We start from the raw sequence: 15,026 nt of genomic DNA, 5'->3' as shown, positions 1-15,026 counted from the left end.
CCAATCAATTGCCCCTTTTGAAACAGAATCAAAGTCAGACGATTCTAATGACGATGATGATGATGATGGGGATGGAAACTACCTACACCCAAGTTTGTTTGCATCCAAGAGGAGCTCTCGTCTGGAGGAAATAATGAAGGTATGGCTTCAAACATATACCCCATGCTGCTTAGGAATAATAATACACACTTGGTTTTCAGGCTGTGATTATGTACCGTGAACCCTGAATCACTTTTTTTTTTTTCGTACGCGTTAAAAACTAAAAGAGCAATGACATGTAATTTACCCTACAGCTATGCACATTGTGCTTAAACATACATCTTGTTGCAATCAGTTCAACCAACTAAATGGACTGTTACTATTCTTTTCAAAGTAGATGGATAAGTGTCCAAAGCGATACATTTCAAAATCAATGTCAGACTGCTCTTAAGTAACTTGGCCTAATATGAAAGCATCTGACACAAAAGTATTCACTTTTTATATATTTGTTCAAATAAGAATATGAAGATATCATCAGATGTTTATATCGTTGATTTCTTCATCTAATATTCTGAATGTTTAATCTGAGTTGCTCTGTCATTTTTTTGAAGTGTCACAGAAAGACATTAGAGATAAAAGCTTGTAAAATAAACTAATGTTATCTGTTTTGGCTTCTTAATAGATGTCTTCAGCTCTCGCCTTTTTATATAAATGTTTTTTTTTCTGCAAGATTCATCTTATTAATTTAAAGAAGCTAACTTGTGGTTATTACAGTCAAATACTGCCAGAATTGTCAGAAATTATTAAACTAAGTTTTCTGATGCTAAAGGAAGAGTTACTGTTTACAATTCGTCTCAGGTCTTACGCTTGAGATCCGTCTGCGTGTCATGTTTTTCTGTGGCTTAGTCAACCTGTGTGTTCTGGTTATTCCAGAAAACAGGATTTATGCCACCCACATGTTATGATGGACTGATAACTTTATAGCAGCTCAAATAACCAGTCATGCATTCTTAATGACACAATCAATTTTATCAAGTTTGCAGGGCATGTAGAAGTAATCTGAACCAATGTGTAAACAAAAGATAAGATTTTAAGTTTTTTATAGATATAGATATAGATATAGATATAGAGATATAGAGATATATATATAGAGATATAGATAGATATAGATATATATAGATAGATATAGATATATATAGATATAGAGATAGATATATAGATAGATATATATAGATATATAGATAGATATATAGATAGATAGATATATATATATATATAGATATATATATAGATATATATATAGATATATATATAGATATATATATAGATATAGAGATAGATATAGAGATAGATATATATAGATATAGAGATAGATATAGAGATAGATATATATAGATATAGAGATAGATATATATAGATATATATATATATATATATATATATATATATATATATATATATATATATATCGATTTCAAGTAATCTGAGCCAATGTGTAAACAAAAAGAAAAACATTTATATATGTTTGATATAAATATATATATTTTATATATAAATATTATGGCATATGGTCGTTTGTTTATAATTTTCAACCCATTTAAAATTCGAAGACTATTGAAGACTATCACAAATAATTTTTGCAGTTTCCACAAGACCTGACTTATATTAGCCAGCTAAATGACTTCCTAGACATATTTAAATAATCAGAGATTGCAATGAATGTTCAGTATGTCAAAGAAAAGCAGAGGTTTAGGTTTGTAAGGCATACATAAAAACACAAGATCAACACACTTTTGCTCTATTCCTTTTAGTGATTTAGAGCTTGGTCCTATACAAATTTTCAAATGAATACTTTTATCCTTTTTCATACATTTTCTTTAGTCTCTATGAATGGAAATGTAAGGAATGAAACCAGATTCATACCCATAGAGTAGACCTTTTTGCCCAAAGAGTTCATTCATTTATAAGATTGAAATATGAGCCCTTGATGAATGATTTCTGCTGATGTGATGAAGAGCTCTTACTTGAAATATTGCACCTATGATGGTGAAAAGCAGTACTTCAGCTTCAGCTGCAAAAGCTTGTCACGCATAAATGAAAACTCCGTCATAATTTCCTCACTCTTATGTTGTATCCTAAAATAATAGTTTATTTAGTGAGAAACAGGCCAGCAAATGGGATATTAAAGGCATGGTGTCATAATACCATGTAGACATTTGTAGAGACTAGACAGAAAATGCACCGGAAGACTGAAAAACTGTGTCTGGTGAACGGTACATTAAAGGTCACCTCCTTGGGGGACAGAAGGGAATCCAGTTAAGTGCATGTTTAGCACGTCATCGAAAACTAACTGGTCTCGCAGGGAGGGAAAGAAACCGTTCCTGCAGGACGGCAACAAGCAGAAGCAATGATGGCATGCAAAAGTCTATAAAGCATGGAGTGACATCCAGTGGCAGGAAGTACTGAGGAGAGATGAGTGCAAACTTGTAATCTTTGGTTCATAGTGACGTCCCAATATGTCAGACACTGGCTTCCTCACACACAATTAGAGCTCTGTCCGATCACATGGACAAGGGAAAGACCTAAACGCAGCCAAACACTCTGAGTGAAGCTTGGAAGGATCTGCCACAGAGCCATTTGGAAAAAACTACAAAACCATGTGCTGGAATGAATTGCTTCCAAGGGGCCACTCAAAGCTCCATCTAGATTTAAAACCTGATTAATTGACTTCTTTCATGTGGTGTTTTTACAAGCACATGAATCTTTTCTTTGTTTTTTAAACAGCTTTACACACATTTTGTGTGTGTATCACACACTTATTGCACAGCCCATTGATCTTATGTTTTCATGTGTTATAGCCTCTGCAGGTCATTGATCCAGATCACCCGTTGGCAGCGCTCGTTCGAAAAGTCCAACAAGAGAATAACGGTGCTGCAGCGATGACGACCAAAGCAGAGGAAGAGCAGCAGTTGCCGGCAGTAGCCACGAAGACAGAATATTCATCTGACCGTGAGTATGACGGCAAATCAACATGTGATCTGTATGGTTTAAAAGAAGGTTCTGGAGCAACATTATAGAAGTTAGAAGGGCTCAAATCTGCACAATTGATCAAATATAAAATGATTATGATGATTTAAATTGTTTGTTTGTTTGTTTTTATTTATTAATAAAATAATAATGATGATGATGATGATTATTAATAGTATTAGTATAAAAATAATAATGCAGTTTAATAATTCAAGTAGTATGCATATCATGATATTGATTGTATTTCTTTTAATTACAGCTCTTTGCACATTATTATTATTATTATTTTTATTATTATTATTATTATTATTATTACTATTATTACTATTATGCTATTCATTAATAATAATAATCACAATAATAAAGCAGTTAAAAATTCCAAACCATGCATATCATGCATATTGTGCAGCCCTGTGCATAATAACAATAATAATTAAAGCTTTGACAATAATTAACATGGCTTGGTTCCGAAATAATAATAATAATTTTTTTTCCCTTTTACTTGGTTTACTTATTCATGGAAATTTCTGTATGTGTTTTTATGACGTGCTTTAAAATATTTCACCTGCGCTGTGCACTGTTGATCATTTTTGGCTGCTCTGCTGAAAGAACAGAATTGTGTTTTAACACATGGTGAACATAAATGGGCTTGACATTTGCAGTGTGCTGAGACTTCAAATGCACCAGAAAGCTTGACACGATCTGAAACTGAAGCCTGATAGAGTTCTGTTGGTCTTTTTTGGATGAGGTCAGTTGTTCTTGGCATGTCTCATGCTGATGAACGAAGACGTATGTCCTCTTGAGAAGAACCTTTTAATGGAAGAGGGGGAGGAATACAATGCCAGCTCTTTAAAGACTGTGGCAAATCATCAACATCTTGAATTATTTTTAGGATGATTGATTTTTCAGGGGGTCCTTGAGGTAACATGGCAATGAAGCTGACCATTCAATGCGAGCAAAGTTCATTTAAGTACTAAAGTGGGCAGACTGCTCATCGTGCCCTCCTTATCTTTAGTCTTTTCGAATTCAACATCTTTACAATATTAAAGGCAATTTTCTTTCACCACTTGAACTGATTCTCACTGATTTTTGCAGCTGTTAAACACCATAACCAATCACAGACATGTTCAATGTATGCTTGAATTCAGTGGTGAACCAGAAGTGCTCTGGTGAAATGAAGAATTTAGCACTCAGCTGGTGAAACTCTCAAGCTGGGACTGCTGATTTGTCTCAATTAGCCTCACTGAAGGAACTCTACTGGTTTCTTGAGGGAAGTGCCACATGATTACAATGCCCGAAGGCACTTCAGTGGGCCAGTTTCTCAAAAGAAAAGCTACTTTGATTGCGAATGTGTATTTTCTAGGATTAACAACATGACAAAGAGGTTCTGTAGGCTTAACCACAGTCGTCCTATAATCTCTGTCCAAATGTGAGGGTTATTTTTCCAAGACATTGGTCTGTATCTGAGGTTTGTTGTGTATTTGTCTTCGAGGGACACTTGGCACTAAATTTGAAGTATGGTTAAACATTGTTCCCTCTCTGCCCGAGTCAAGTTTTAATTAAGTCTTCTTCTTGAACAATTTAAACTGGTTACTATCAACCCAAGCCTGAGATCCAACCATGTAGTACATCGAAAGCACAACAATTCTTTATGAAAGCAGTTTTCTTTGGTTAACTGGCAGCAAGATGTCATGGGGCTCATGTAAGTGTACGCTCAGCGGGCTCGAGAGAGACACACGGCTGGCTGACCTCATGCCTTTTTGGATATCCTCATTTATAGCCAAAACTTAAGCACACTCTAGATTTATTGCGTCACTCACGCTGTTCTGCTCATTCATCCCAGAATGCTCTGCTCATTGCCTTGAGTCACCCCAGTACCTCACCACATGCCATGCCAACCTTGCCCTCCCCATTACTCCAGTAAAACATTGCTCTTCTGCAGAAAAGTGCAGTGCGTTCTGTCCGTTTCTCATCGCTAGAACACTTGCGACCTCATTTCATCAGGGTTCAGTAGACCTCAGCGATCCGCATCCGTTCATCACACATGATTAATGCAATTTATTAAATATGTTGACAGTGGGGAGGTGTGACCATGGAGCTGCTCAGTTACTGGACTTAACTGCAGCCAAAACTGCAATCCCAGTAGCATGAGTTGTCTGTTTTTATGTTATGAGTCATGATGGTGGTTAGAACAGTGTCTGTAACTTTATATTTGAGTTAATGTATTATTATTATAGAACACCGTACTGAACTGCACTGACAGTGTTTACTGTACAGTGGCAGAAATAGTTTTGGCTGGGTTGGGATCTTACAGTTAAATGACTCTTCTGAGCCAGATCTTTTAAATGCATCAAACCACTCACAAGTCAAAGATAAACTCACTGGTCCAAAACTGATTACTCTCTAATTGAATCCGCTGAAATGGGTTTTGAAAGAAGTTAATCATTACCATACTGTTTATATACAGTATTTCTACTTTAAAACATTTGGAGTCGGTAAGAAGTGCCTTTTTTTTATTGGATCAAAAATAGTAGAAACCGTAATGTTGAGAAATAATAACCGTACAATTAAAATGAACTCTTTCTTATCTGAATTTATTTAAAATGTAATTTATTCTTGTTAATTTCAGCAGCTATTATTCCAGTCTTCAGTGTCATGTGATCCTTCAGTATCATTGTTATATGCTGATTTGATGCTCATAAATGAATGTTATCAGTGTTTAACAGTTATGCTGCTAAATATTTTTTGGAAAGAATATTTTACATTTGTTCTAGAACTAAAATTGGTTAATTTCTTATGACTTGGCATTCCATCAGCTCTTGTCCATTAACCTCTGGTGTGTTGAGGTGAGGTGTGTTGAACGTCTCGTAATGTAATTCCTTGAAGAGAAGACACTCAGACTTATTTGCGTGATTAAGCATACATTTGTTTATGTTTGAGATGTGTTCTCTGAGGAATTGAGGGTTGTCTGTTGATTCGTCAGGCTAATCTTTCTTAAATAGCGCTCGAGTCAAATCCAGCAGTACATGCTCGTCTCCAGATCTTCCACAGCTGTCTGCCTCTTCATCTCCACAGGGAGACCTCATAAACGATTAGATCCCATCATTGAAAATAAAGCCTGCTAAGCTGGAGGTGGAGTAAGGAGTAGGACCCATGTTTTTATGAGATATATGAATTCTTCTGGGGGTTTTATTGAGCAGGGATATCATTCTGTTATATGGTTTTGATGTGCTCTGATGTTATAAGGCCTGTCTAAATGATTTCATTATCATCCGTTCATCATTATTAGAACTAATTGCAGGTATTTGATGAAACTGTAACTTCCACTTCCAAAAATGTATATTATTTAATATTTTTTTACAATTTGTTTACATTAATGTTTATTTTGTGCTCAGGGTGTTTATTTTGCAGGAATGAGTGGCTGTGCATCATCCCACTTATTACAGACTGCCATATAAATAAATAAATAGATGAAATATTGCTGCATAGTGTTGATCTTTATGTAGTTTTATTCAAAATTTCATAAATGTGAGTCACAGTCCTAGTTCTGCCACATCTCTCATAAAATGTGGAGATGCATATGCCACACACATCTTTCATTCTCTCCTTCTTTCTATTCCTTTTCTCCCAGAATCTCTTTGTGGCTCTCTCTCTTTTGTTCTTTCCTTTTCTTATTTCTTTTTGGATCTCGCCCTCTTGCACTCAGTTCCTCTTTCTTTTTCTCCCAATACTCACATGTGTATTCACACATCCCAGGCAGTCATGAAGCTAATGTGTCCAGATCCCCTCCGTTCCTTTCCTCTTTCAGCTCTCTTTGATGTGTGGCTGCAGTCAGACAGAATGCTAAACTTGCCTAAACGAGAAGGAATATTGGTCTCTTCTAGGTCCTGAACAGCTCTATTTTCAGGAGTACCCAGGAGAGGGCATTGCATTAATTCCTCTAGCTTTTAAATTTCTTTGTTTCTTTTGTAGTGTTCCATACTTCCATCATTGTCAGAGTGCTGCAAGTTAATCTCTTTACCTTTGTGAAGTCTGAACACCTCTGTGCTCACTTAAAGGAATAGTTCACCTAAAAAGTTTTGTCATTTACTCACCCTCATACAGGTTTACAACTACATAAGAGTGAGTAAAGATGACCGATTTTTTTTCTTGAGTGAACTAAACATAAAAACAAATGCATGTAACTGATATTGTCTGTATTTGCAGACATAGAACAGAGCTTGAACTCACAGCTCTGTTTGCTTTGGTTTCCTAGTAAGCTGCTTTGTTTTATGCTTCTTTTAGCCATTGTAACAGCTGACTGAAGGGAAGGAGCAGCGCTTGAATGTAATTAGGCTTTATTAAGTGTTTTTCAAGAACTGTATGTCTTTACATGCTTGCCATCTCAACATGAGGACAGTTTGATCCTAATTATTTGTGGTGGAGCAGAACAAACGAATGCGATTTATTTATTTTTTTTCTCTTCCGCTGGCTTTTTATCTTCTACTTGAAAAGGAAATTTAATTATGCAGACAGTGATCCAAATGTAGATTATTTCACTTCTTAATTTGCGTCAACAGTTATTCAGTGTATTTTCCCAGCTGTGTAACCAAAGCAGAAATGCTATTGATGATGTTTAATGCAGAACTCGACAAATGTCGGCAAAAATATTGGATATTTAAAACTAAATACTGGGGGGTGGGGGTTGTATACTTACGTAAAAATACATTAAACTGATCAAAAGTGACAGTAAAGATGTATAATGTTATAAAATATTTCAGTTTCTAATAAATTCAGCTCTTTCTAACTTTATATTCATGAACAAACCCAGAGAAAAAAAATCTTTCATGTTTTTCACAAAAATTAAGCAGCACAACTTTTTTTCAAATGGGTTTTATTTTTTTTAATATATTTAAGAGTGATTTCTGAAGAATCATGTAACACTTTAAGCTGTACATTTTAAAATATATTGAAATAGAAATCAGTTAATTTTTCACAGTATTTCACACAATCTTTTTATGTATTTTCTTGGCAACAAAGATAATGACATTTAAAAAAACTTAATGGAGAATAAAAAATTATGCAGTTTCATGCATTGGATGTGCATTTGATTTAGTAACTCTGTGTGTGTGTGTGTGTGTGTGTGTGTTTGTTTATTTCATATAACTAATGTGGCAGCAATGTACTATGGCTACTGTATGCTGCCTGATGGAACATACTGCCTTGCCCCGCCGCCTCCTGGGATTGATGCCAGCTCTTATTACACCTCGCTGCCCACTGGCATGATGCCGGCTCCTCCTGCATCTGGTCCTCCTCCTCCGCCTGGCACTACACCTTTGTTGGATCCTGCGGCTACAATCCCATCAGCCCCTGCTGCAGGTCCGGTCACAGTGTCAGCTCCTGTGTCTGCTCCGCTCTCCCATTCCGCTCCTGCTGCCCCTCAAACTTCAAGGTGTGCAACATATACTGTCTTTGCTTTCTGCAGGACTTGACATTTTTCAAAAATCCTATATTTGGCTTTATTTTTTTTCTTTTCGTCCATCAGTTCTCGACCTCCTCAAACCACCGTTGCACCGACGGTGCCAGCGGCTGCTGCCCCTGTCGCAGCCATCATCCCTCCTCCTCCCGACATCCAGCCTGTCATTGACAAACTAGCCGAGTATGTGGCCAGAAATGGGGTGAAATTCGAGAGCAGTGTGCGTGCCAAGAATGACCCGCGGTAAGCAATTTGGCTTCGGCTCGTTACAGCCACCCTTCAGACACGAAGTTCTCACCACTCCTGTTAGATCACTGTAATATGTAATACCTATAATCCTCTCTCTGTGTGTATGTGTGCATCTTAAAGGTTTGACTTCCTGCAGTCCTGGCACCAGTACAACTCCTATTACGAGTTCAAAAAGCACTACTTCATGCAGAAAGAAGGCCTGAGCATGCAGGAGGTAGTTTCATGCTTTGTCTTTCTTTTTACCATCTCCTTTCTTTCCCCTCTCACACACTGTTTTTGTTTCTTTAAAATTCATTACTAATAACAATCATGTATATTCATTAAGCAGATGCTGTTGTCTGAGGTCTCTTAGAGGAATAGTTCACCCAAAAAAATTTATTTAGCTGAAATGTTGTAATTTGTTACAAGGTGTATTTGTTTCTTTATCTGAACAGATTTGGAGAAATGTAGCATTATAATCACTTGATCACCGCAGTGTTTCCCACAGGATTTTTTAAAGACTCGTAGCGTCAGGTGACGTAGGGCTGGACGATTCTGGCCTAAAATCAAAACCTCGATTAATTGAACATTTTACCTCGATTACGATTAATGAATGATTATTTTGTTCCGGTTTTGTTGTTTTTGCCCTCATAGTTCACTGACAAGGTTTGTACTGTAAATATGATTGACTATCAGCAGTTTTTTTTAATCTATGTTCGTAACATTTCTTACTAGGGTTGTTCGTTTGAATTTTATCGATTCCGATTCGTATCGATTCCTAGTTTCGATTCCAATAAGATAAAAAATCCAATATAAAAAAAATTAAGTCAAACATTTAGGTGTCAAACATTTTTACAAAGCATTCTGTTGCAGCTGAATAACATGAGCAAAAATCAGCAGCCTACAAAACACTGCAAGAGGAATTTTGCCTGTGATTAAAAAAAAAAATACCATAGCAAAAACAACTAGATTAATATCAATTTCAAATATTAAAGTGTTAAAGACAAGTAATAAGAAAGGAACAAACAAATCAATAAGAAATATCTTAAATACAATTAAACTAAATTTCAGGTACAGAAACTGTAATTAAAAGTTTGCATAGTTTTCTTTTTATAAATAAAATAAAGATTAATCAAGTAAAGTTATTAAATATATTCGGTCAAGATCAGTGAATGATTTTCTTTTGTTCTTTGATTAACATTAATGACAGACAGCGCGTTTATTAGGCTGTTGTCTCTTTAAGCAAAAATACTGTACATGTGTGTTTTCTTTTTCATCTGTTTACGTTCAAGTAAGACAAAAACGGCTGTTTATGATGATATACTGATGTAGTTTTCTGTATCGCAGTTTCGACTTGGAACAGCCTTTTCTACAGTTAAAATACACAGAACAGTCCCAGAACGGACACAAACCAGGAACCCGCAGCGCGACCGCCGACCGCTGCTCTCTATGCACGCGCTTGTGCTTCATGTGCGCTGCACACAAACATGCTATAATAAGTTTTGAGATTCTAAGCTACTTTACTGATAAATCACAGGACAGCGCTGACAACTAGTTTCTGTGTTCCTCTGTGCACGCGATCTTCACAGCTACTGTTTATATTAGTGTTCGTGCCACAACATGGTAGCTCGATATAAGAATACACATCCGATCATCTAATCGCTTGAATGTCCAAACCATAAAACAAATACAACTGACAAAGTGAAGACGCAAGGCTCACCGCTCACACGCCATCACTATGTGTTGAACCGGCGTTCACCTCCGTGTTTTGCTTTTATGCCACTGACTGGAGAGCAGAGTCATGTGACTACACACGCGCTAGTATGCTTTTAAGGGGGAACTGCTAACAGGATTAAAAAACCGAAATAAACGACTTGGGAGAATTACGTCGGTTAGAGGTTATGAATTTCGGTTTTGATTATTTTTCGATTAATTGTCCAGCCCTAAGGTGACGTCACACATGAATTGGCATATTTATGACATTATTGCATTGGGTTTGTGTTCAGACAAGTTTTGGAACTTCAGATCTGTTCTAATCTCTGAACTGTCACATACTGTAAAACAACTGAATGCCCAATAAAGCGGTTCCAATTTACCCATATTCTTTGGTCATACATAAAACAAATATAAATACTTGTAAATACTAAACACAACCCATTGATACTACATTAACAAGGAGTCACTCTCACTTTACTTTTTAAATCCTGATTTATAATTGCGGCATCGTATTATTATACCAACATGCATATACACTAAAGAGCGACTATATGCAGTGGTTTTGGCTATATCACTTTTTTTGTCTCTGCATCTGAGAAACAAACTATGTGTATAGTAACAGACAGACTATGTTCAAATTTATAAGCCCAAACAGTCAGTAAGAATCTGTTTGGATAAAGAAAATACACATCTACAGTTTGGATGGCCTGAGGATCAAATAAATCAAATGCCAGCTAAATTAAAATGTACATTAAAAGAATAGTTTGCCTAAAAATTTATTACAGAAACAGCCTTGTCCTGTGTGAACAGCTTCTGAGTATGCATAGGACATTGTCTTTTGATACTGACAAATGGTTTTGCATGTTAATGAGATGCTGATAAAACAATGGCATATTAAGAATCTCATTAACTACTCATTTTGTTTGAGAAATTAATGTTCATCAACTTAAATAATCAGGTTTCATAATTTTCAAGGTTGTTAATACTTGGTGGCTCTTCTCCAAGGTCAGTTCTGCAGATTCTGCATTACTGATTCACCCCCGTATATTTCTGTTCATAAATTTCGCATGTTTTCAGTGAGAGAGCCTTGATTCGAGATTGCTGCATGACTTGCATCAGTAAAAATATTCAGGATCATCAGTATTACAAATGCAGTGTATGAATTTTGAGAGAAATGGAGTGTTTTAGCAACCGTTCAAGATGGTAACTTTTGTGAGTGATAGTTTTTTGTTTACCGGTAGGATAAAATGATTGTAATATGGATGCAAAACCTAAAAACCCATCTTAATGTAGACAAATTACAAGTCAGTGCAGTGGGCAGATTAGTGCCTTTTGGTCCTCTTTAGTAATGTAGAAACAGTGCAGTACAATACAATAATGCCATTCAGTTTAATGGTAATTCAATAAGGCAATTCAGAACAGAGTAAAGAGCGTAATATAAGGGCAATTAGTAAGCAGTAGAGGTTTTATGCAGTCAGAAGCAGTTTATGATGATACTTTCTCTAGTTTAACACTATAGAGAGATTTGGAAGCTGTTTTTAGCAAATATAATATAGGATGCTTCTCAGTTTAATTTGACTGAATTTTGAAGAATTTTCATAGTTGACTTTTTTTGTTTTTGTTTGTTTATTCTGATCTTAATAATTGAAATCAAATTAATATTAAATTGAGCTTGTTTAAAAAAAATCTCTAATAAATCTTGATAAGCTTAATCAATTAAATTAACATTGAATTAATCATTGATTAATCTTTAAAGCTAAAGTGTGTAAGCATCTCTCCTATCCCTGTACCTGCTAAATTTGATGGGATTCTCAAGAATTTTTCGTAATGGTGATTAGTTGTTGATTAATGATTACAGTAGTTGTAATTTTTTTGCTGGAATTCAAAAATGTTTAAGAATTTATTATTTTCCTCATAATTATTTCAGATTTAAATTGCCTGTTCCATGTGCAACCATCTAAATTATACACTCAGCCAAAGGTTTATGTTTACGGCAGGACTATTTGTTTGCTTAATGGAAAATTATTTACCAAATAATTTTTGGAAATCCATTTGGTAAAGCCATTTGCACGCTTCAGCTTTAACATCGCTGTGTGTATTCAGGCTAATCCAAGTTTATTAGTGACTGGTTTCAGACTATAAACAGCAAATGACGCCAATCTTGACCGCTGACTGCTAGAAAATGACATTTTGATATATTTACCAGTCAATTAGTCATGGTGACTTAAAAAGATGTCAAGAAGGAAAAGAATAATTAGGGCTATTAATTCCCTTTTTTTTCTTTTTTGGGGTGGCTTATTTTTTTTTTCTTTTTAACTTTATTTGTTGTCATGTGTATTCTCTCTCTAATGGTGTGTGTGGTGCTGTAAATCCATTATGCTATTTGTTTTGCCTGTCATTACTGCTTATTAACTCACTGGTCATCCTTAATGGATTGAGAGGCAAGATCGACTTAACTGTGCAGCTGTGTGTTATTGAATATAAGGAGCGTTCCAATGAATTGAATGAGAATAAGAGGGTTTTTATGAATACATCTGCCTGTAAGTGCTCAGAGTGGCCTTTGTGTATTTCTCCCACGCATGCTGGAGGCTAATACAAATTTTGTAAGCCTATGATAGATAATGTCCCATCTAAGCTTTAAATTGATATTGCATGTGTGCAGTTTAACGTTAAAGTGAAAACGTTGAAGTGAAATTCACAGTTGAAATAATCAGACTGTTTTCAGTTGTGTTAATGTGGCTTCATTTATATTGATGGTTCACCCAAAAATGAAAATTGTCATTAATCACTCGCGTCATTCCAAACCAGTAAGACCTTCGTTCATCTTTGGAACACAAATTAAGATATTTTTTTATAAAAATTTTAACTTTAATGCAATACAAGGCACTATAGGTAAGTGTCTGCCAAATGCATAAATGTAAAGAGCACACAATTTTTTTTTTAAAGACTTTAACAGTGATGTAAGACATTAAATATGTGTTAATCAGCTGGCGAATTAAAAAATCCTATTATAGTAAATGTGTCTTTCATGGATATTTATTAAGTTACTTGACTGGACACCCATGGAAGGTTGCTAGGCAACTTCAGCATGACCAAATTGATATTCACTATACCTTGAATATAATGGGCGTACATACATAATGAGGTTACATGTTCAGAAACCACTAGATGAAGCATAACATAATAAAATAGAAAAAAAGCGGATCCATGGAAATGAAGACGTACTTGCATATATTGTATAGAATGGCCGACTTAAACTCCTCTTGTTGGGTAGAAAGTAACAAAAAGCAGCCAATCAAAGTGTGAGATTTAATTTGCATAGGTTTGAGATTTTATGATGGTATTGTAAGATTTGGTATCAGACAAGTTTATACACATTGAACTGAGTCTGTAGCTGCTGTTTTTCCACAGTCTGTGATTATTAACAGTTCGACTGAAGATCCTCCTTTCCTTAATGAGACCGCCGGCTGTGAGCTTTGGCTGTGTGCCTCTGTCGGTGTGTATTTAAGTCAGAAATGTGTGGTTTTGTGTGTGCTGCACTGCTTTCATCCAGGGCTAAGCAGAGTCTTTGGGAGCTCAGATGAAATCAGTTCTTTTTCCAGTTGCCATGGCATAGTCATCCCTGCAAACTCTGTCTGTTTGATGCCTCAATGTGTTTTTTTAGGGTAGAGCTTCTGGTTTGGCCAGTTCACTCATTGATAGAGGTCTTTTAATGTTTGTGCTAGCTAGGGATATCAAATTAAAAATGAGATCCTAAAAGGGGCTTTTCATATTGGCCAGAACTATGACCAACCCCCCCCCCCCAAAAAATGACAATTTTTGTGAGTTTTCCCTCTAAAGAACCTTTTATGCAATGTTAAAGCGTTCCATTGCACAATCGAGAAACTTAGAACCTTTTCAACACAGCAAAACGTTCTTTATTGTGGCAAACAGTTATTTGGATTAATAAACTAATCTTCAAGACTAATAAAAATGTTTTTTTTTTTTTTAAAGAACTGTTCACTGAAGGTTCTTTGTGTATCCCAAAATGTTTTTTCAATGGAATCTCTGCAAAAACCCACTTTAGGAAGTTTTATTTTTAGGAGTGTGTCAATTGGTCCAAAGAGATGTTAGAACTGCAGCCTACAGCTCTCTAAATATGGAGGTTGGAATTAAGAAGGAATGAAAGGAAATAAGAGCTTATAACATTGAGGAAAAAGAGGAAGGAGAGTTTTTTAGAGGGAAAATTAGACAAAATGTTCCATTGTCACTAGGGTTGGGCCGATAGTCGATGCCATCGTCCATCGCCAATGGCTAATAGATATCATGATGTTTAGCCGGCATCGTGACCCCGCCCCCCCCCCCTTTTTGAATGCTAGATTGCTTTTTAGTTTCTCTTTCATTTTTGAGATTCGCGATCGCATGTACTGTTTATACTATGAAGCGGTGGTACTTTCCACACATTTTACAAGATTATATGTGTGTCAGTGGTACTGAGGATCTGCAAATCATTCACCATTGTCCTCCGTCATCTCTCTTTACACCAGCGGTTCTAAATTCCCTGCTCTGCACATATTGTATGTAGGGATGGGTACCCCCGCCGATGTCATTGTCCATTGTGATTCTTCATTGTAGACCGTGT

At 35.8% G+C, this 15,026-nt stretch overlaps 1 protein-coding gene across 2 annotated transcripts in view; it reads left to right on the top strand.

Annotated features, from left to right (window-relative positions):
- The window catches only part of LOC132130319 (splicing factor, suppressor of white-apricot homolog), an 88,291-nt gene that overhangs the window by 14,880 nt on the left and 58,385 nt on the right, over positions 1 to 15,026 (top strand). For both annotated transcript variants that reach the window (XM_059542003.1, XM_059542004.1), the window contains exons 6-10: positions 27 to 139; positions 2,838 to 2,988; positions 8,164 to 8,437; positions 8,531 to 8,704; positions 8,831 to 8,924. In XM_059542003.1, the coding sequence (XP_059397986.1) occupies positions 27 to 139; positions 2,838 to 2,988; positions 8,164 to 8,437; positions 8,531 to 8,704; positions 8,831 to 8,924 (806 nt within the window). The remainder of the gene's footprint in view (positions 1 to 26; positions 140 to 2,837; positions 2,989 to 8,163; positions 8,438 to 8,530; positions 8,705 to 8,830; positions 8,925 to 15,026) is intronic.

The sequence above is a fragment of the Carassius carassius genome, chromosome 47, assembly GCF_963082965.1.
Source record: "Carassius carassius chromosome 47, fCarCar2.1, whole genome shotgun sequence".
In the NCBI taxonomy this organism is placed as follows: domain Eukaryota; kingdom Metazoa; phylum Chordata; class Actinopteri; order Cypriniformes; family Cyprinidae; genus Carassius; species Carassius carassius.
The sequence above is the reverse complement of the archived record's forward strand: the minus strand, read 5'-3'. Positions and strand labels throughout refer to the sequence as shown.